General features: G+C 32.9%; 1 protein-coding gene across 11 annotated transcripts in view; it reads left to right on the top strand.

The window, feature by feature from the left end:
• Window positions 1–13,524, top strand: part of RIMS1 (regulating synaptic membrane exocytosis 1) — a gene marked incomplete at both ends in the record, with an annotated part of 410,367 nt that overhangs the window by 335,037 nt on the left and 61,806 nt on the right. For 8 of the 11 annotated variants that reach the window (XM_079780191.1, XM_079780201.1, XM_079780200.1 and 5 more), the window contains 2 exons: window positions 1,598–1,710; window positions 8,290–8,456. The exons of the other annotated variants lie outside the window; for them this stretch is intronic. In XM_079780191.1, the coding sequence (XP_079636317.1) occupies window positions 1,598–1,710; window positions 8,290–8,456 (280 nt within the window). The remainder of the gene's footprint in view (window positions 1–1,597; window positions 1,711–8,289; window positions 8,457–13,524) is intronic. 11 annotated transcript variants of the gene reach the window in all.

Below are 13,524 nucleotides of genomic sequence, written 5' to 3'. Positions count from 1 at the left end.
ACTACCAGCTCTCACCTCCCTTTATCCAGCTTCATCTTCTTCACACACTCTCCCTACTATCTAGCCAGTAAGCTGTATATTACTCCTTAGACCAGGGGTCCTCAAACTTTTTAAACAGGGGGCCAGTTCACTGTCCCTCAGATGGTTGGAGGGCCGGACTATAGTTTAAAAAAAAAACTATGAACAAATTCCTATGCACACTGCACATAGCTTATTTTGAAGTAAAAAAACAAAACGGCAAAAACACCTGCATGTGGCCCGCGGGCCGTAGTTTGAGGACGCCTGCCTTAGACAAAGCAGGCTAGTTGCCAATAGTGACATCAATCATTTAGGTTATAGATGGGCACAGTATGCCATGAGATGCTGTGGCCTTGGACAGTCCAGTGTATTGACAACAAGGCCTCTGTGCTTTAATTCGCCTTGACTATCAGGCGCCTCTGGCATGGTTCCCACACCATGTTTAATCATTGAAATGGAAAAATTTGACAGCAGGTATCTGTATAAACTTGCAAGAGATGCAATCAACAGCCAAGTCAATCAAATATATCATCTTTTCCGTTATCCTTTAAATCATTAAGGTCTCTTGGCAGAAGGCTTAATAAATCACAATTTTTGGTGTATATATAATGTGTATACAGAACTTAGAAATAAATGTCAACACATGAAGATATTGAATAGTCTGGGAAATTGGCACAAGATAAGCTGTAAAAAGTAAACATAGGTCTCATACAACACAGGTATGTTTTAGGAGCTTACGCTTCACATCCCTGTACTCTTAGCTCTTGCTCCTTTATGTGTAAAATTTAAAAATTAAAGTCAGGGTCTTGAAACTTAGCCTCTTATGATTAATTCTAACTTTACGTATTTTATTGAAGGCTATAATTTTTCCCATCTAAACAGTCACACCTGCTACTTAAGAGAGTAATAAAGGCTTAAATGAAATATATGTCTTTACATGTTATAAAATGCAGAGCTAAAATTTTTATATTACAAATTTTATATATGTCATACATAGCCATAAGAAATAGAAAACTAAACTTTTAGTTCACTTTTAAGACTGGCAAATATTCATGAAAAGCTACTGCTATAAATTAATGATTTAATAAGAATGCCTCATAAAAAACAGATTATTACAATTAAAAGTTTTTAGGTGACCCTTAACTGAGGATGTCAAATGGGTGTATGCATGCATGTAAGCATGTGCATATATGTGTGATGTGTTCAGTATGCATACTTGTTTTCTCTATATATGTACATGCAACAACCAGTTGATTAAGTATAGAACATATTTTCACAATTAGATTTGTTTCACATAATCATTTATGAGTGGAATTGAAAATATTTCATAACAGATGAAGAAATAGGGTATTTTGTTACTAATATTTTTGTTCCCCATTCTGTGTGAGCAGAGTCATGTTCATCTTTAGATTAACAGTTGCTAGCATTGTATATTCTGCATATTTTAATTTTGCTAATGTGTTATTTCTAAGCTTCATTTAATTGAAGTCATAGCGAAAGCATTAAAATCTTAAAAACCATTCAGTTTCTAAAAGGTGCTTCGCATGTTTTAATAGGCTTCCATTGTGTGTTTTTGCAGCAAGCTTAGTAGTGGAGGAGCGAACAAGACAGATGAAAATGAAAGTGCATCGATTTAAGCAGACAACAGGGTCTGGTTCTAGTCAAGAACTTGATCGCGAGCAATATTCCAAGGTAAAACTAGTAGTAACCAACCAATAGCCTCCTTTTTATAAATGTACAGTGTGTATATCAGATAGGACTAGCAAGCACCAAGATATATGAGAGAAGTGATTCAAATGCTAGTCTTGTATCATAACCCCCATTTCTTGCTATTTCCACAAGATGTAACTTTATTTACTTGGATTTAATGGGTGTGTTTTTTTCTAAAAAGAAAATGTAAACACTTGATATTAAAGTCACACAACAGTGTGGTAATTACCAGAGGGAAACTAAGGGGGCGGAGGTAGAAAAAAGTAAAGGTGGGATAACTGGTGACAGAGGAGACTTGACTTTTGGGTGGTGAACACATAATGCAATATACAGATGAAGTATTACAGAATTGTACACTTGAAACCTATATAATTTTATTAACTGATGTCACCCCAATAAATTAAAAAAAAATAAAGTCACTTAATGATAGATTATCCATAGACAGAATGACATAAATAAGCAAGATAGATAAAACAATTTGATTGCTTTAATATCATTTAATATCGCATTTAAATATTAAGTTACAGGTTTATAGTCTTAAATAACATTTTTGATTGATATTTACTATTGAGATTTGTTACCCAATGTGTGATGTAAAATTGTGTGATGTAAGATTTCTTATTGTCTGTCTTTAGTAAGATAAGTAACTGATTTTAAACTATTAGAAACTGAAATCCACACAATTCCACATCTCAATAAATAATACAATTTATACTTCAATATAAATTTGTAAGAATACACTAAGGAGTTTATAAACTGCTAACCATCATTTAATAATTTTAATTAATATATGCATAGAATTTCATATTGCATGATATAATTTATATATATTATCTGATTTATTTGAAAATCTTATTTTTAGAATACTACAAAAGTGGCAGGAACCATTACAGGAAAAACCATGTTATAATTTGATATCAAGAAGCCCTTTTGGAAGTAATAACCTCTTAGAAATTAAAAATTAAATAAACCTATACTAAATCAATATTGTTTGCTTGAAATGTGAACCTAGAAAAATCTACTTATATTTCTTAAGATATATTTAGCATACAATATTACATTACTTTCAGGTGTGCAACAAAGTAATTCAACATTTAAATATCTAACAATGTGATCACCACAGTAAGTCTAGTAACCGTCTGACATCATACAGTTATCAGGATATTATTGACTATATTCCCCCAAAATATGTATATTACCCTTATTATCATTGCAGCATTATTTACAATAGCCAATATGGAAGCACACCAGGTGTCCATTGATAGATGAATAAAGAAGATATGATATATATATAATGGAATATTACTTAACCATAAAAAAGAATGAAATTTTGTCACTAGCAACAACATGGATGAACCTAGAGGGTCTTGTGCTAACTGAAATAAGTTAGACATGGAAAGAAGAATACCATATGGTTTCACTTATATGTGAAAAGAAAACAAATGAACAAACATAACAGAAACAAAGTCATAGATGTAGAGAATAAACCGATGGTTGCCAGGGAGAAAGGGATTGGGAGGAAGGGTGAAAAATACCTACTTATTTTTAAATAATGGAGGCTGTTCATTATATAGCCAGGTATTCAGAGACTAATGCAAAAAAAAAGAAGTGTTTTCCAAATATGATTGGTCACCAGACTTCCATAGAGTCATTCGTATCAGATGCAGTATCACTTTACATTTTAGGTTAGCTGCAAAAAGATTTCCAACTGAGACAATGCTTATGGTCTCCAAGACTCAGTGTGGCCCGATTTGATAGGACTTTGAAACAACAAAGAAAAATTAGTAAAGCAAAACAAATTAGGGACACAAATACCTTGATGTTCCATAGAGTTGCTGATTCCAGCTCCACGTATCTTCTCTGTGGTTTATTATCATTCACTCAGCTTACTTGTCTGTCTGCTGTATGGATATTATTATCATTTTTGTTTTCTTTTGCTACAAATACAGGAAGAATTAGGAGGCAGGGTGATTTAGGCTTTCTTCCTCCTCCATCAGATGCAGTCATTTGGAAATGTTTCACCGATTTCTTAGCATTATGTCCAAGAATGAGGTCAAATACAACAGCTGGAGGAGGTAGGGCCAAAATAGGAGGCAAAAAATAAGTAAATAGAGAATCAGGGTAAAATATTAAAAGCCTTTCTGAGTCATTCTGGATTAGGACTCTAATACTAATCAATTGATAAAAAAAATCTACAAAGTGAAGTGTGCTACAAGTCCCAATGACCACTAATACTTATATTTGTAATAAATCAAAAGTAGGTTGATCTTGCTTGGGAAATTCCAAGTTCTCTGGCCTTAAAAATACTTCAGAATAATTTTCTTTTTTCTCAATGTCTCCCCATTCACAATACAGACTAGGCAAAGGGCCTGAGCTGAAGTGTATACGGGGCAAGTTTACTTGACCTCCTATTTCTGTATAGTCAGTGTATTAACAGCCTGTGGTAAGCACCAGGAGGCCCCTGAATAATTTTTTATTACAGCTATTTTTTTTTTTACCAAATTGATGAAAACAGGTTCAGAAGAAAGGAGGCAATACTAAAATTCGTGCAGCCTTTCTGCAGAGTGGTGAGCCCTGGAGCTCCTGATTGGAACTTAGCTACCACCTTTTTTGCTTTTGCATCACTGAAATGGGCACTGCACTCCTGTGTGATTCAGAGGCTCTTCTCCAGTTTTTCATTTGCATACAATTTAATTATTTTCCTGCCTCTTTTACACAGGCATTCTTTCCCCCCCTCATTTGAATATTAAAAAACACACATTACTTTTAAATATATTACTGGTGCTCTTACTGACTTCATAAACTGATGCTACACTATTACATAAATGAGTATAACTTATATCAATAAATGTGAGATCAAAGATATGATATCTTTTAAAAAGTTGTAAATGATTAGTTTTTTATTTTATATGTCAAGTAAAAGGTAAATACTCTTCACAATTCTAATATTCATATTGTAGCCTAATGCTTATAATAAAATTTTTAGTTTCCAGTTACCTCAAATCTCTCTCATGTAATTTTTTATTTTATATCCACTTACCCCAACCTCTTTATAATTTACTCCACAAAAGTATGTTTATTTATTTATATATAGAAGCCCAGCGGTGTGCTCAGTGGTTGAGCGTCGACCTATGAACCAGGAGGTCACAGTTCAATTCCCAGTCAGGGCATATGCCCAGGTTGCGGGCTCGATGCCCAGTATGAGGTGGGCAGGAGGCAGCCGATCAATGATTCTCTCTCATCATTGATGTTTCTATCTCTCTCTCCCTCTCTCTTTCTCTCTGAAATCAATAAAAATTAAAAAAAGAGCTAGCTTTGTTGTAAATTTAATAAACATTTAGTTTTGAACTGTATCCCTTTATTCTTTTTTTAGCATCCTAAACTATTTGACATTTTGGATGAAGCAATACCTTAGTTGAAACTCAGTCAAATTAGAAATTACTTCATCATTCTCAAAATATTTATAACTAAACAACCAGTAGAACTAAATGTTTTCAGGGTCAAGCATTACCAGAAAACTATTCCTTAGATGTTACAAACCTGGCCCCTCCTTTAAAAGGCTGACTGACCCTGTCATCCATCCTGCATAAGGAATTATCACTAACTTTGCTTTTAGAAAAAAACAAACAAACACAAAAGGACTTTGGTATCCCTGAAATGTGACCCCCATGCTATTTTTTTCATTGATATTATACAGAGTTGTATGCCTCAATGATGCAGTGAAATTCATATTTGAGAAGTGAATTTGTATTTAGGAACTCACAATTTAAAAATAGTGCCTATGTAAACCAGGAACAGCAACTAAGATTGATGTGATGAGCATTGTAAGTAGCTGCTGAACATTTATTATTATTCACTTATAAAAATAGCAGCTCTATAATTAGAGCCTCTCCTACATCAAGGACTTACTTGCCTGCTGTATGATCAGCATACATTCCTCCTGAGGATGCTATGTTTCTCAAAATATATATTTTCATTAAAATATTTAATTTTTAAATAGGAAATTTAACAAGTTATGCTTGATAAAAAGGCAAAGTTATGATTTAAACTTTTAACAAGACTTGAAAATAAATAGAGTAGTAAAAAAGTAAAAAAAAAACTGTGACCTCATTTCAGAATGATAGATCTTTCCTTACCCAGTATAGGAAATTTTATTATGTTCTACAGTCTTTTAAAAATCCCTTACCTTTATCTCATTGCTGGAATATCAAAAGTTATATACAAAAAGGTTAAGGCAGAGATGGCTTACAGAAAAGGAGACGTTCCTTAGCTGGATACAATGGTGCCATGTACACTCATATATCCTAATGCCATCGTCTATACTACTTATTATTGACATTTGTCTAGTAAGGGGAGCATTTGTTAAGGGTGTCAACACAATTCTAGAAAATCTGCTGCTGCTGGGTGGATTTTTATGGTATTAGAGCCCAGTTCTTCTTGGACTCTGTCACAGGCAAGCTATTAATTCAATATATTTGGAAATATTATAATAATTGCATAATATATCTACTTAGCAAAATAGTTTCAAAAACAAATAATATGAGTTATATTTATACTCCAGTAACAGTATTAAATCCAGGTTCTACTATGTGAGCATATTGAGGTTTTACCACATCTGCTCTGTAAATAAAAACCAGTTCTGACTGAGAGGAATCATGTCGGTCAGGATCATGCTATCATAATCACAGGATTTAGCGATAAACCTTATTACATTACTTTGCATACATTATCTTAAATCATATCACTTTCAGAACATATATGAAGTTGTATAAATAGCTCAGTTCTGGACATTATATATATATATATATATATATATATATATATATATATATATTTTCTTTTGGGTCTGCATACAGCTTTCAAAAAATCACACAGTTCTGAAAAATTCTTCGGAAATATAATTTATGGATATTCTATAAATTTGGAATTGTTTTCATGTCCATTACTTACACATGAGAAATGAAAAATTAAAACTAACATTTAAATGTCTTAAGCCTGAACTACTCTCTTATGGTAAATCATGTTAAATAAACATGATTTCTGTCTCTAAGATTTTTTAAAAAATATTCTATTATACCTCTTTTTGTATATTCAGGACCAGGTTTTAGCATCAGTTTATGTTATATACTTTAGCAAGACAATTGTTAAACAATTTTTTAGAAATCTAATGTTTGGATTATTTTAGATTCATTAAAAATCATCTAATATGGAGAATCAGAGGATGGATGTTTTTTTTCTACCGGCTTAACAAACATTTCACACCTTAACACATAAATCTAAATTTCAGTAGCTTGATAAGAAACTTAAATACTCAATGTTTAGTCATGTGTTTATTTTACCTGTGTGTTCTTTTATATAAGAAATTTTCTGATCTTCCAATACCTAACATAAGAGAATCACTTATATATTAGGTATTGTCAAATTATATATAATCATATAAACATACAAGATTTATCATTAAAACATATTAAAATAATATGCAATATTATCCACTGTGTGATCAGTTACAGTGAGACAGGGACATAGAGGAGTAGATTAACTGTTTTCATAGCTTTGCATGTTTTAACCTTTTTCCTAATGATTCTAAAATCTTAGGTAATGAATACCAAAGACAAATTTAAACATTTAAATATAAGCTAGAATGCATGTTGAAATTTTAATAGGAATCCCATTTTTTACTTTTTGCAGAGTTGATAGTTTACATCAGAAAATGTCTAAGTAAGCTATAATAGAAAGTTTAAAAGCAAAGTCCACTTTTTGCTGCCATTGCTTTACTCCTCTTGGGCACAGCCCCTAAGTTGTAATGTCAGCCATTTTTGTGAAGAGATACACTTTTTGAAGAAATTTGAAAGAACGCAATGTCACAGAAAAGGGAGATGTTTATGTAAATTGAATAGTTTTGGAAAGAATCAAGAAGTACAGACAGATGGAAGCAGTCTATACCATGGATAGAGTAGAAAGTGAATAAAATAGCCCTAACCGGTTTGGCTTAGTGGATAGAGCGTCAGCCTGTGGAATGAAGGGTCCCAGGTTCGATTCCAGCCAAGGGCACATACCTGGGTTGTGGGCTTGATCCCCACTAGAGGGCATGCAGGAGGCAGCTGATCAATGATTCTCTCTCATCATTGATGTTTCTATCTCTCTCTCCCTCCCCCTTTCTCTCTGAAATTAATAAAGAAATATATATTTTTTAAAGAAAGTGAATAAAATAGGTAGTCATGAAAACTAAAGCAAGAAAAGAGAAACTGATGTACTAGAAAAAAAAATACAGTTTTGAGGTTTAAAGTATGTACAAACAATTCAATGAGTTTTCCACCCAAGCATTTCATTTTTGTGTTTAATTTATAATTCAGTCTCCAGGAACATTCCTTACCACTCAAGGGATTTTCCATTGGAAATTATATATTATGGTAATGTTTGGATTGTTTTAGATGCCACACCTACTTTTAAAAGGTGCACATTTATTTGGTGTCGGCTAAATAGTCATTATCCTCACCATGTATGTCTCTGTTTCCCACGATCTGATGATGGAGCTCACGCTTTCTTGTTTTTAATCTTTAGTATAGCATACATAAAGATCAGTACAGAAGCTGTGATAACGTCTCTGCCAAATCATCAGATAGTGATGTCAGTGACGTGTCCGCCATTTCCAGAACCAGCAGTGCCTCGCGCCTCAGCAGCACAAGCTTTATGTCAGAGCAGTCTGAGCGCCCCAGGGGTAGAATCAGGTGAGTCGGCAATACTGTTTCTATACACTGGGTCTTTGCCCGTGGTATAAAAATGCAACCAGCTTGCTGAATATTCTTACTGAAATACAGTCTGGGTCAAGTAACAGAAACACTGACATTTCATTAAAGTAATGGACTGAAGTGGGTTGAACATGTATTAACTATTGAGTAGTATCGCCAGTAGAAAGTTTGGTACTATCTACTGTAAGATACAGGTGATAAATATAGTCATCTTCTTAAAAATAGCTCAGTCACATTTGCAGGAATTTCCTTCTGGTATGATTAAGTCCACAGAGATCCTTTAGGCCAGCATCAGAAAGTTTTTCCATAAAGAGACAGGTAGTAAATATATCAGATTACACAGGACACTGTCTGTCACATCTGCTCAACAATGTCATTATACTGTAGTGTGAACACTATGTTCCAAAAAATTTATTTACAAAAAAAAAAAATAAATAAAGTAAAACAAAACAGAAAGCCAGCTGCATTTTCCCCAGGGACTGTAGTTTGTGGTTGGTTGGCGTTCAGAGTAGGATTGAGTGGATATGATAACAAAATTCACACCCTAGTTTACACTATGAGCTGTAAGAAATTTACATTTTGTTTAAATCACCAAGAGTGCTCTGTGTCCTTACAAGGCCAAGTACCCGGCTGAAAGGGAAAAGAGCCCAGGATTCCAGTGCCACCTTCATTTAGTAAAGCAGACTCACTATGGACAACCCATATTTTATATTTGTTCTTAACTAGTTTACAGAAAGAGAAGTTTCACTGAAAGAATTTTGGGTTTAATGAAAAGCCCAAGAAATAGAAATGTTCAAAACAAAAGTAATTGCATTCCTAATACTCTGAAAGTCTGATATCATCACACAGTTTCATGATGTGCAATGAGATGGATCCTAAAACATTCCTTCTTCCTGAATTTCCCTGCACTGAGCTCATCTTTGGAAAAAAAAAGTGAGAGTAATTATCTACCGTTAATTAACAAAATCATACTCTGCTCATCTACATGAGCAATTTCAACTGATAAAAATATTAATAGAACATGGTTGATCTTTACCTCTGATGTTTTAAGTATCTGGTCCTAACAGGATAAGGTCTCTAAAATTAAAAAAAAAAAAATTAGAAGAGCTAAAGAATGTAGCCATATTGAGTTGCTTAGGATCAAGGGTGAAAATTATTCTAATAGATTCTTTTTTATTGAAATAGCTATAAGTTATTATATTTCAAAACCTATTCAGTTTAGCAAGAATATCAATAAGTAGGTCTTAAACAGGACTTTTCCACTTTTATTCACTGAAAACAATTTACTAAAATAATTATAAAACAATACATCTTGAGGTAATTTTTCTTTTTGTTCACAATAGAGCCAAGTACCTTGAGTCCTATGCTATAAAGTATTACTAGTTCATAGAATTCATATTACTAACCCATTGAAAGGATAATCTGTGGGTCCATTGTCATTTTCTTTAAATTTCAAGAGAAAAGGATTCCTCAAATTTTTATCTTTGGGAAAAATTTGCTTATGTGATTTTTGAGGTAAAAATTATTATAGAAGAGAGAAACATTAGGCAGCTCAACAACCATTGACTATGATTTTATACAAAGGAGATCAGAAGAAACAGTGTTATCACATTGGAGCCAAAGTTACTTTCTGGGAAAATGCCATTTAACAAATCAACACTAATTACAATTATACCATGATAAGATGCAAAAGATAGAGGATTCTTTGCTTCCTTAATCCATATAACTTTTCTTATTTAGAGAAATTGGTGGAGAGAGGAGTAGACCTAAAAAATCATACAAATAGTTTCTTAGTGAAAAATTCATTTCTGAAGGCATTTCAATGTTTTCAGCTTCCCTTTTTGTCCTCGGTAATGTAGAACACATATGAGCTGAGAATTGTTTTTATGTAAGTGGATTATGTAAGTTAGGCAATAAAGCTAATGGCTAAACAAGTTTCCACTTAAGCTAACAAGATATTTTTCTTGTTACTTGTCAGTGATTTTCCATATGTTATCCATATTTGATTTCGTAGAATACTTAGGATGAACAGAGAAGAAGAAATGAAATATGAGAAGAGGTAGATCTTTCTCCTGAAATCAGAATTGAGTTATCTTTTCACATACATTCTTCCCCTTAAAATGTCTTCATGGGCACACCCATGTGTATACACACACACAAAAAAAAAACAAACACAAAAAACAACAACACACAGGGTGATTTTGCATCCACCATCAACCCTGTGGATAAAAATCTGAGAGGAGGGTTTGGGATAAAAAGGAAAACAAAACAGAGCAGAACAAAGTGACATCACTGAAAAAATGCTGTGTCTCACTGAGGTGCAATGAGGGTTGCAGGGCCTGTTCTCATAGCTAACGTTGTGAGGAATGCCGGTTCTCAATATATCACTGCTTCTCAATATTTCTTCTTGTCGTTGTAGTTGAGTGTCTGAATTCTCTATGTTTACTTTTGTATCTATTCATGGTTAAAAGATGAACAAGTCTGATCAATTATGATAGAATATATTTATATGTCATAGGAAAATATAAACTTTTGAGTTCCTATAATATGTAAGGACTGCATTATTTGTCAAGACTACATTAAAGTAACAAATCTAAGCCACATACTCAAGGAGATTATAATCTATTTAAGAGGTTAAAATGTATTTTTAATTTCTGGCTCCCTGCATGTCTTTGCTCAAATCATCCTGTGACAAAAGAAATGTTTTATTGTACATTGCCTTGGGTGAATTTTACTCTGGACGTCAGTAAGAAGATTTAGAATACATTATAGAATTTACCAAAGACAATGTTCAATAATCTAAAAGTCAACCGACTACACTGTATTCTCATAAAGGACTACATAAAGTGTCGAGATAAGCACATCTGAAATGAGTAGTGCACAACCCCCTATATAATGTATGGACCTGTATAACATATATTATATTTTCCAAACACTGCTTACTGCATTTTCCTATTAATGAATCACAGTACACATTATTGTTTTTAAGGTTTATCCTTGTTTATTCTAATATATACCAAAGTTATTTCATTCTTGGATGCTTTTTTCATAAGGACATTTATATAATATTCTTGAGTGCAGTTTCAGAAAATTTGTTTTAGATAAATCATCATCCTTCTTCCTAAAACATATGAGACTATGAAGTTAGCTTCAAAAGGCCAGTTTGGGTACAAATAAAATTAAGCACTTATAAGATGTGTATAGATTGGAAAATATAAATATGTTTGGATGATCAATCTCTAAAATATCATTTTTAAAGAATATTAGGGATTCTTGGGTCATATCCTAAATCTTTTGTGTTTGAAATGTTATGCAACAGATATCTTTTCCACTTAGGGATACCACTAACTACACCATAGGTTCTGTGTGAGTTGAAAAAGGACATCCCTCCCTCTAGATGTATTCTAAGTAGTTCATTCCAAATAGTCCAAAGCATATCTCGTGTTTTCAAAGTTTATATATACAAGGAAACTATAGTAGAAAAAATACACCATAATGTTTGTATTGAGGTAAATAACCTTTTGTAGATATAATGAACTAAGTTATTCTAAAAAATAGTCATGGACTAAAAACTATTTAAAACTTAATTGCTAGGATGGTTCTTACAATATCAAATCAACATGATACTTCAAAATAATAAGTACCAATAAAGATTTGAGGTTCTTTTTCAGATTTCTGTTGCATATACCTTATAATTTTAATTTCGTTTTGGCTAAAGTATTCCTCAAAGGATATTTTCTCATCAAACTACAAAATATGCACAGTATATAAGGAGATATGCCATAAATTATAATAAAAATATACATGTAATAGAATCCAGAAAGAATATGTTGAGTTTCTGAATTCTCTATGTTTACTTTCATATCTAAAAAAGATGTTCGTCCAAGAAATAGCTGAATTTTCATGGTGTAGCTCTAAAAACATTTTTTTCATCTTTATCATACATTGATTTCTTTCTAGGCAAACTTATTTTAGATGTTTTATACAAAATCAAGTTTTAAAAGCAAGTTGTAAGCATAAACCTATAATTTCTCTCAGATGTGACACAATTTTAGAAGCTTGTCAAAACACAATTTTCATTCTGGTGGTTTGGCTCAGTGGATAGAGCATTGGCCTGGGGACCACAGGGTCCCAGGTACAATTCCAGTCAAGGACACATGCCTGGGTTGCAGGCTCAATCCCCAGTGGGGGGCATGCAGGAGGCAGCCAATCAATGATTCTCGTCATTGATGTTTCTATCTTTCTCCCTCTCCTTCCTCTATGAAATCAATAAAAATATATTTAAAAGAAAAACACAAAAAAATACAACAATTTTCCCACATCATTCACATTTGTAATATATGTTTTCCAGGATCTACAAGGTTGGCTTTCTATAGCTAGGTGGATATTAATAAACAAACTTGAAGAGCAAGTTTGGTGCCAATAGTTTTGGGTTTTTTTTTATCATCCCCCTTTGAAAGAATATCTTCAAAAGCAATTATCTTTGTTTTCTATATTCTTAGTGTAAAATATATGAAAGCATTTTTTAAATATATCTATCATTAAGAGTATTACAGATGTCCCCTTTTTTTCCTCCATTGATCCCCTCCACTCTGTTCCCACCCCTCCCCCAGCCTTCACTGCATTATTGTTTGTGTCCATGGTTATGCATATAAGCATATAAGTTATTTGGTTAATCTCTTCTTACTTTCCCTCCGCCCTAAATAAAGATACTTAGGAATACACTTAACCAATAAATTAACATACTTAGGAATAAACTTAACCAAGAGGTAAAAGACTTATAAGCAGAAAACTATAGAACAATGAAAAAAGAGATAGAAAAAGATATGAACAAGCGAAAGAATGTAACATGTTCATGGATTGGTAGAATTAACATCATTAAAATGTCCATGCTACCCGAAGCAATCTATAGAGTCAGTGCAACCTCAATTAAAATACCAACAGCATATATCACAGATCTAGCACAAACACTCCAAAAATTTATATGGAACCAAAAAAGACCCCAAACAGGTGCAGCAATCCTGAGAAAGAGAAACAAAGTTGGAGG

This window comes from Cnephaeus nilssonii (assembly GCF_951640355.1).
Source record: "Cnephaeus nilssonii genome assembly, chromosome: 9".
NCBI lineage: Eukaryota > Metazoa > Chordata > Mammalia > Chiroptera > Vespertilionidae > Cnephaeus > Cnephaeus nilssonii.
Note: the sequence above shows the minus strand (reverse complement) of the source record. Positions and strands in the feature narration are given on the sequence as shown.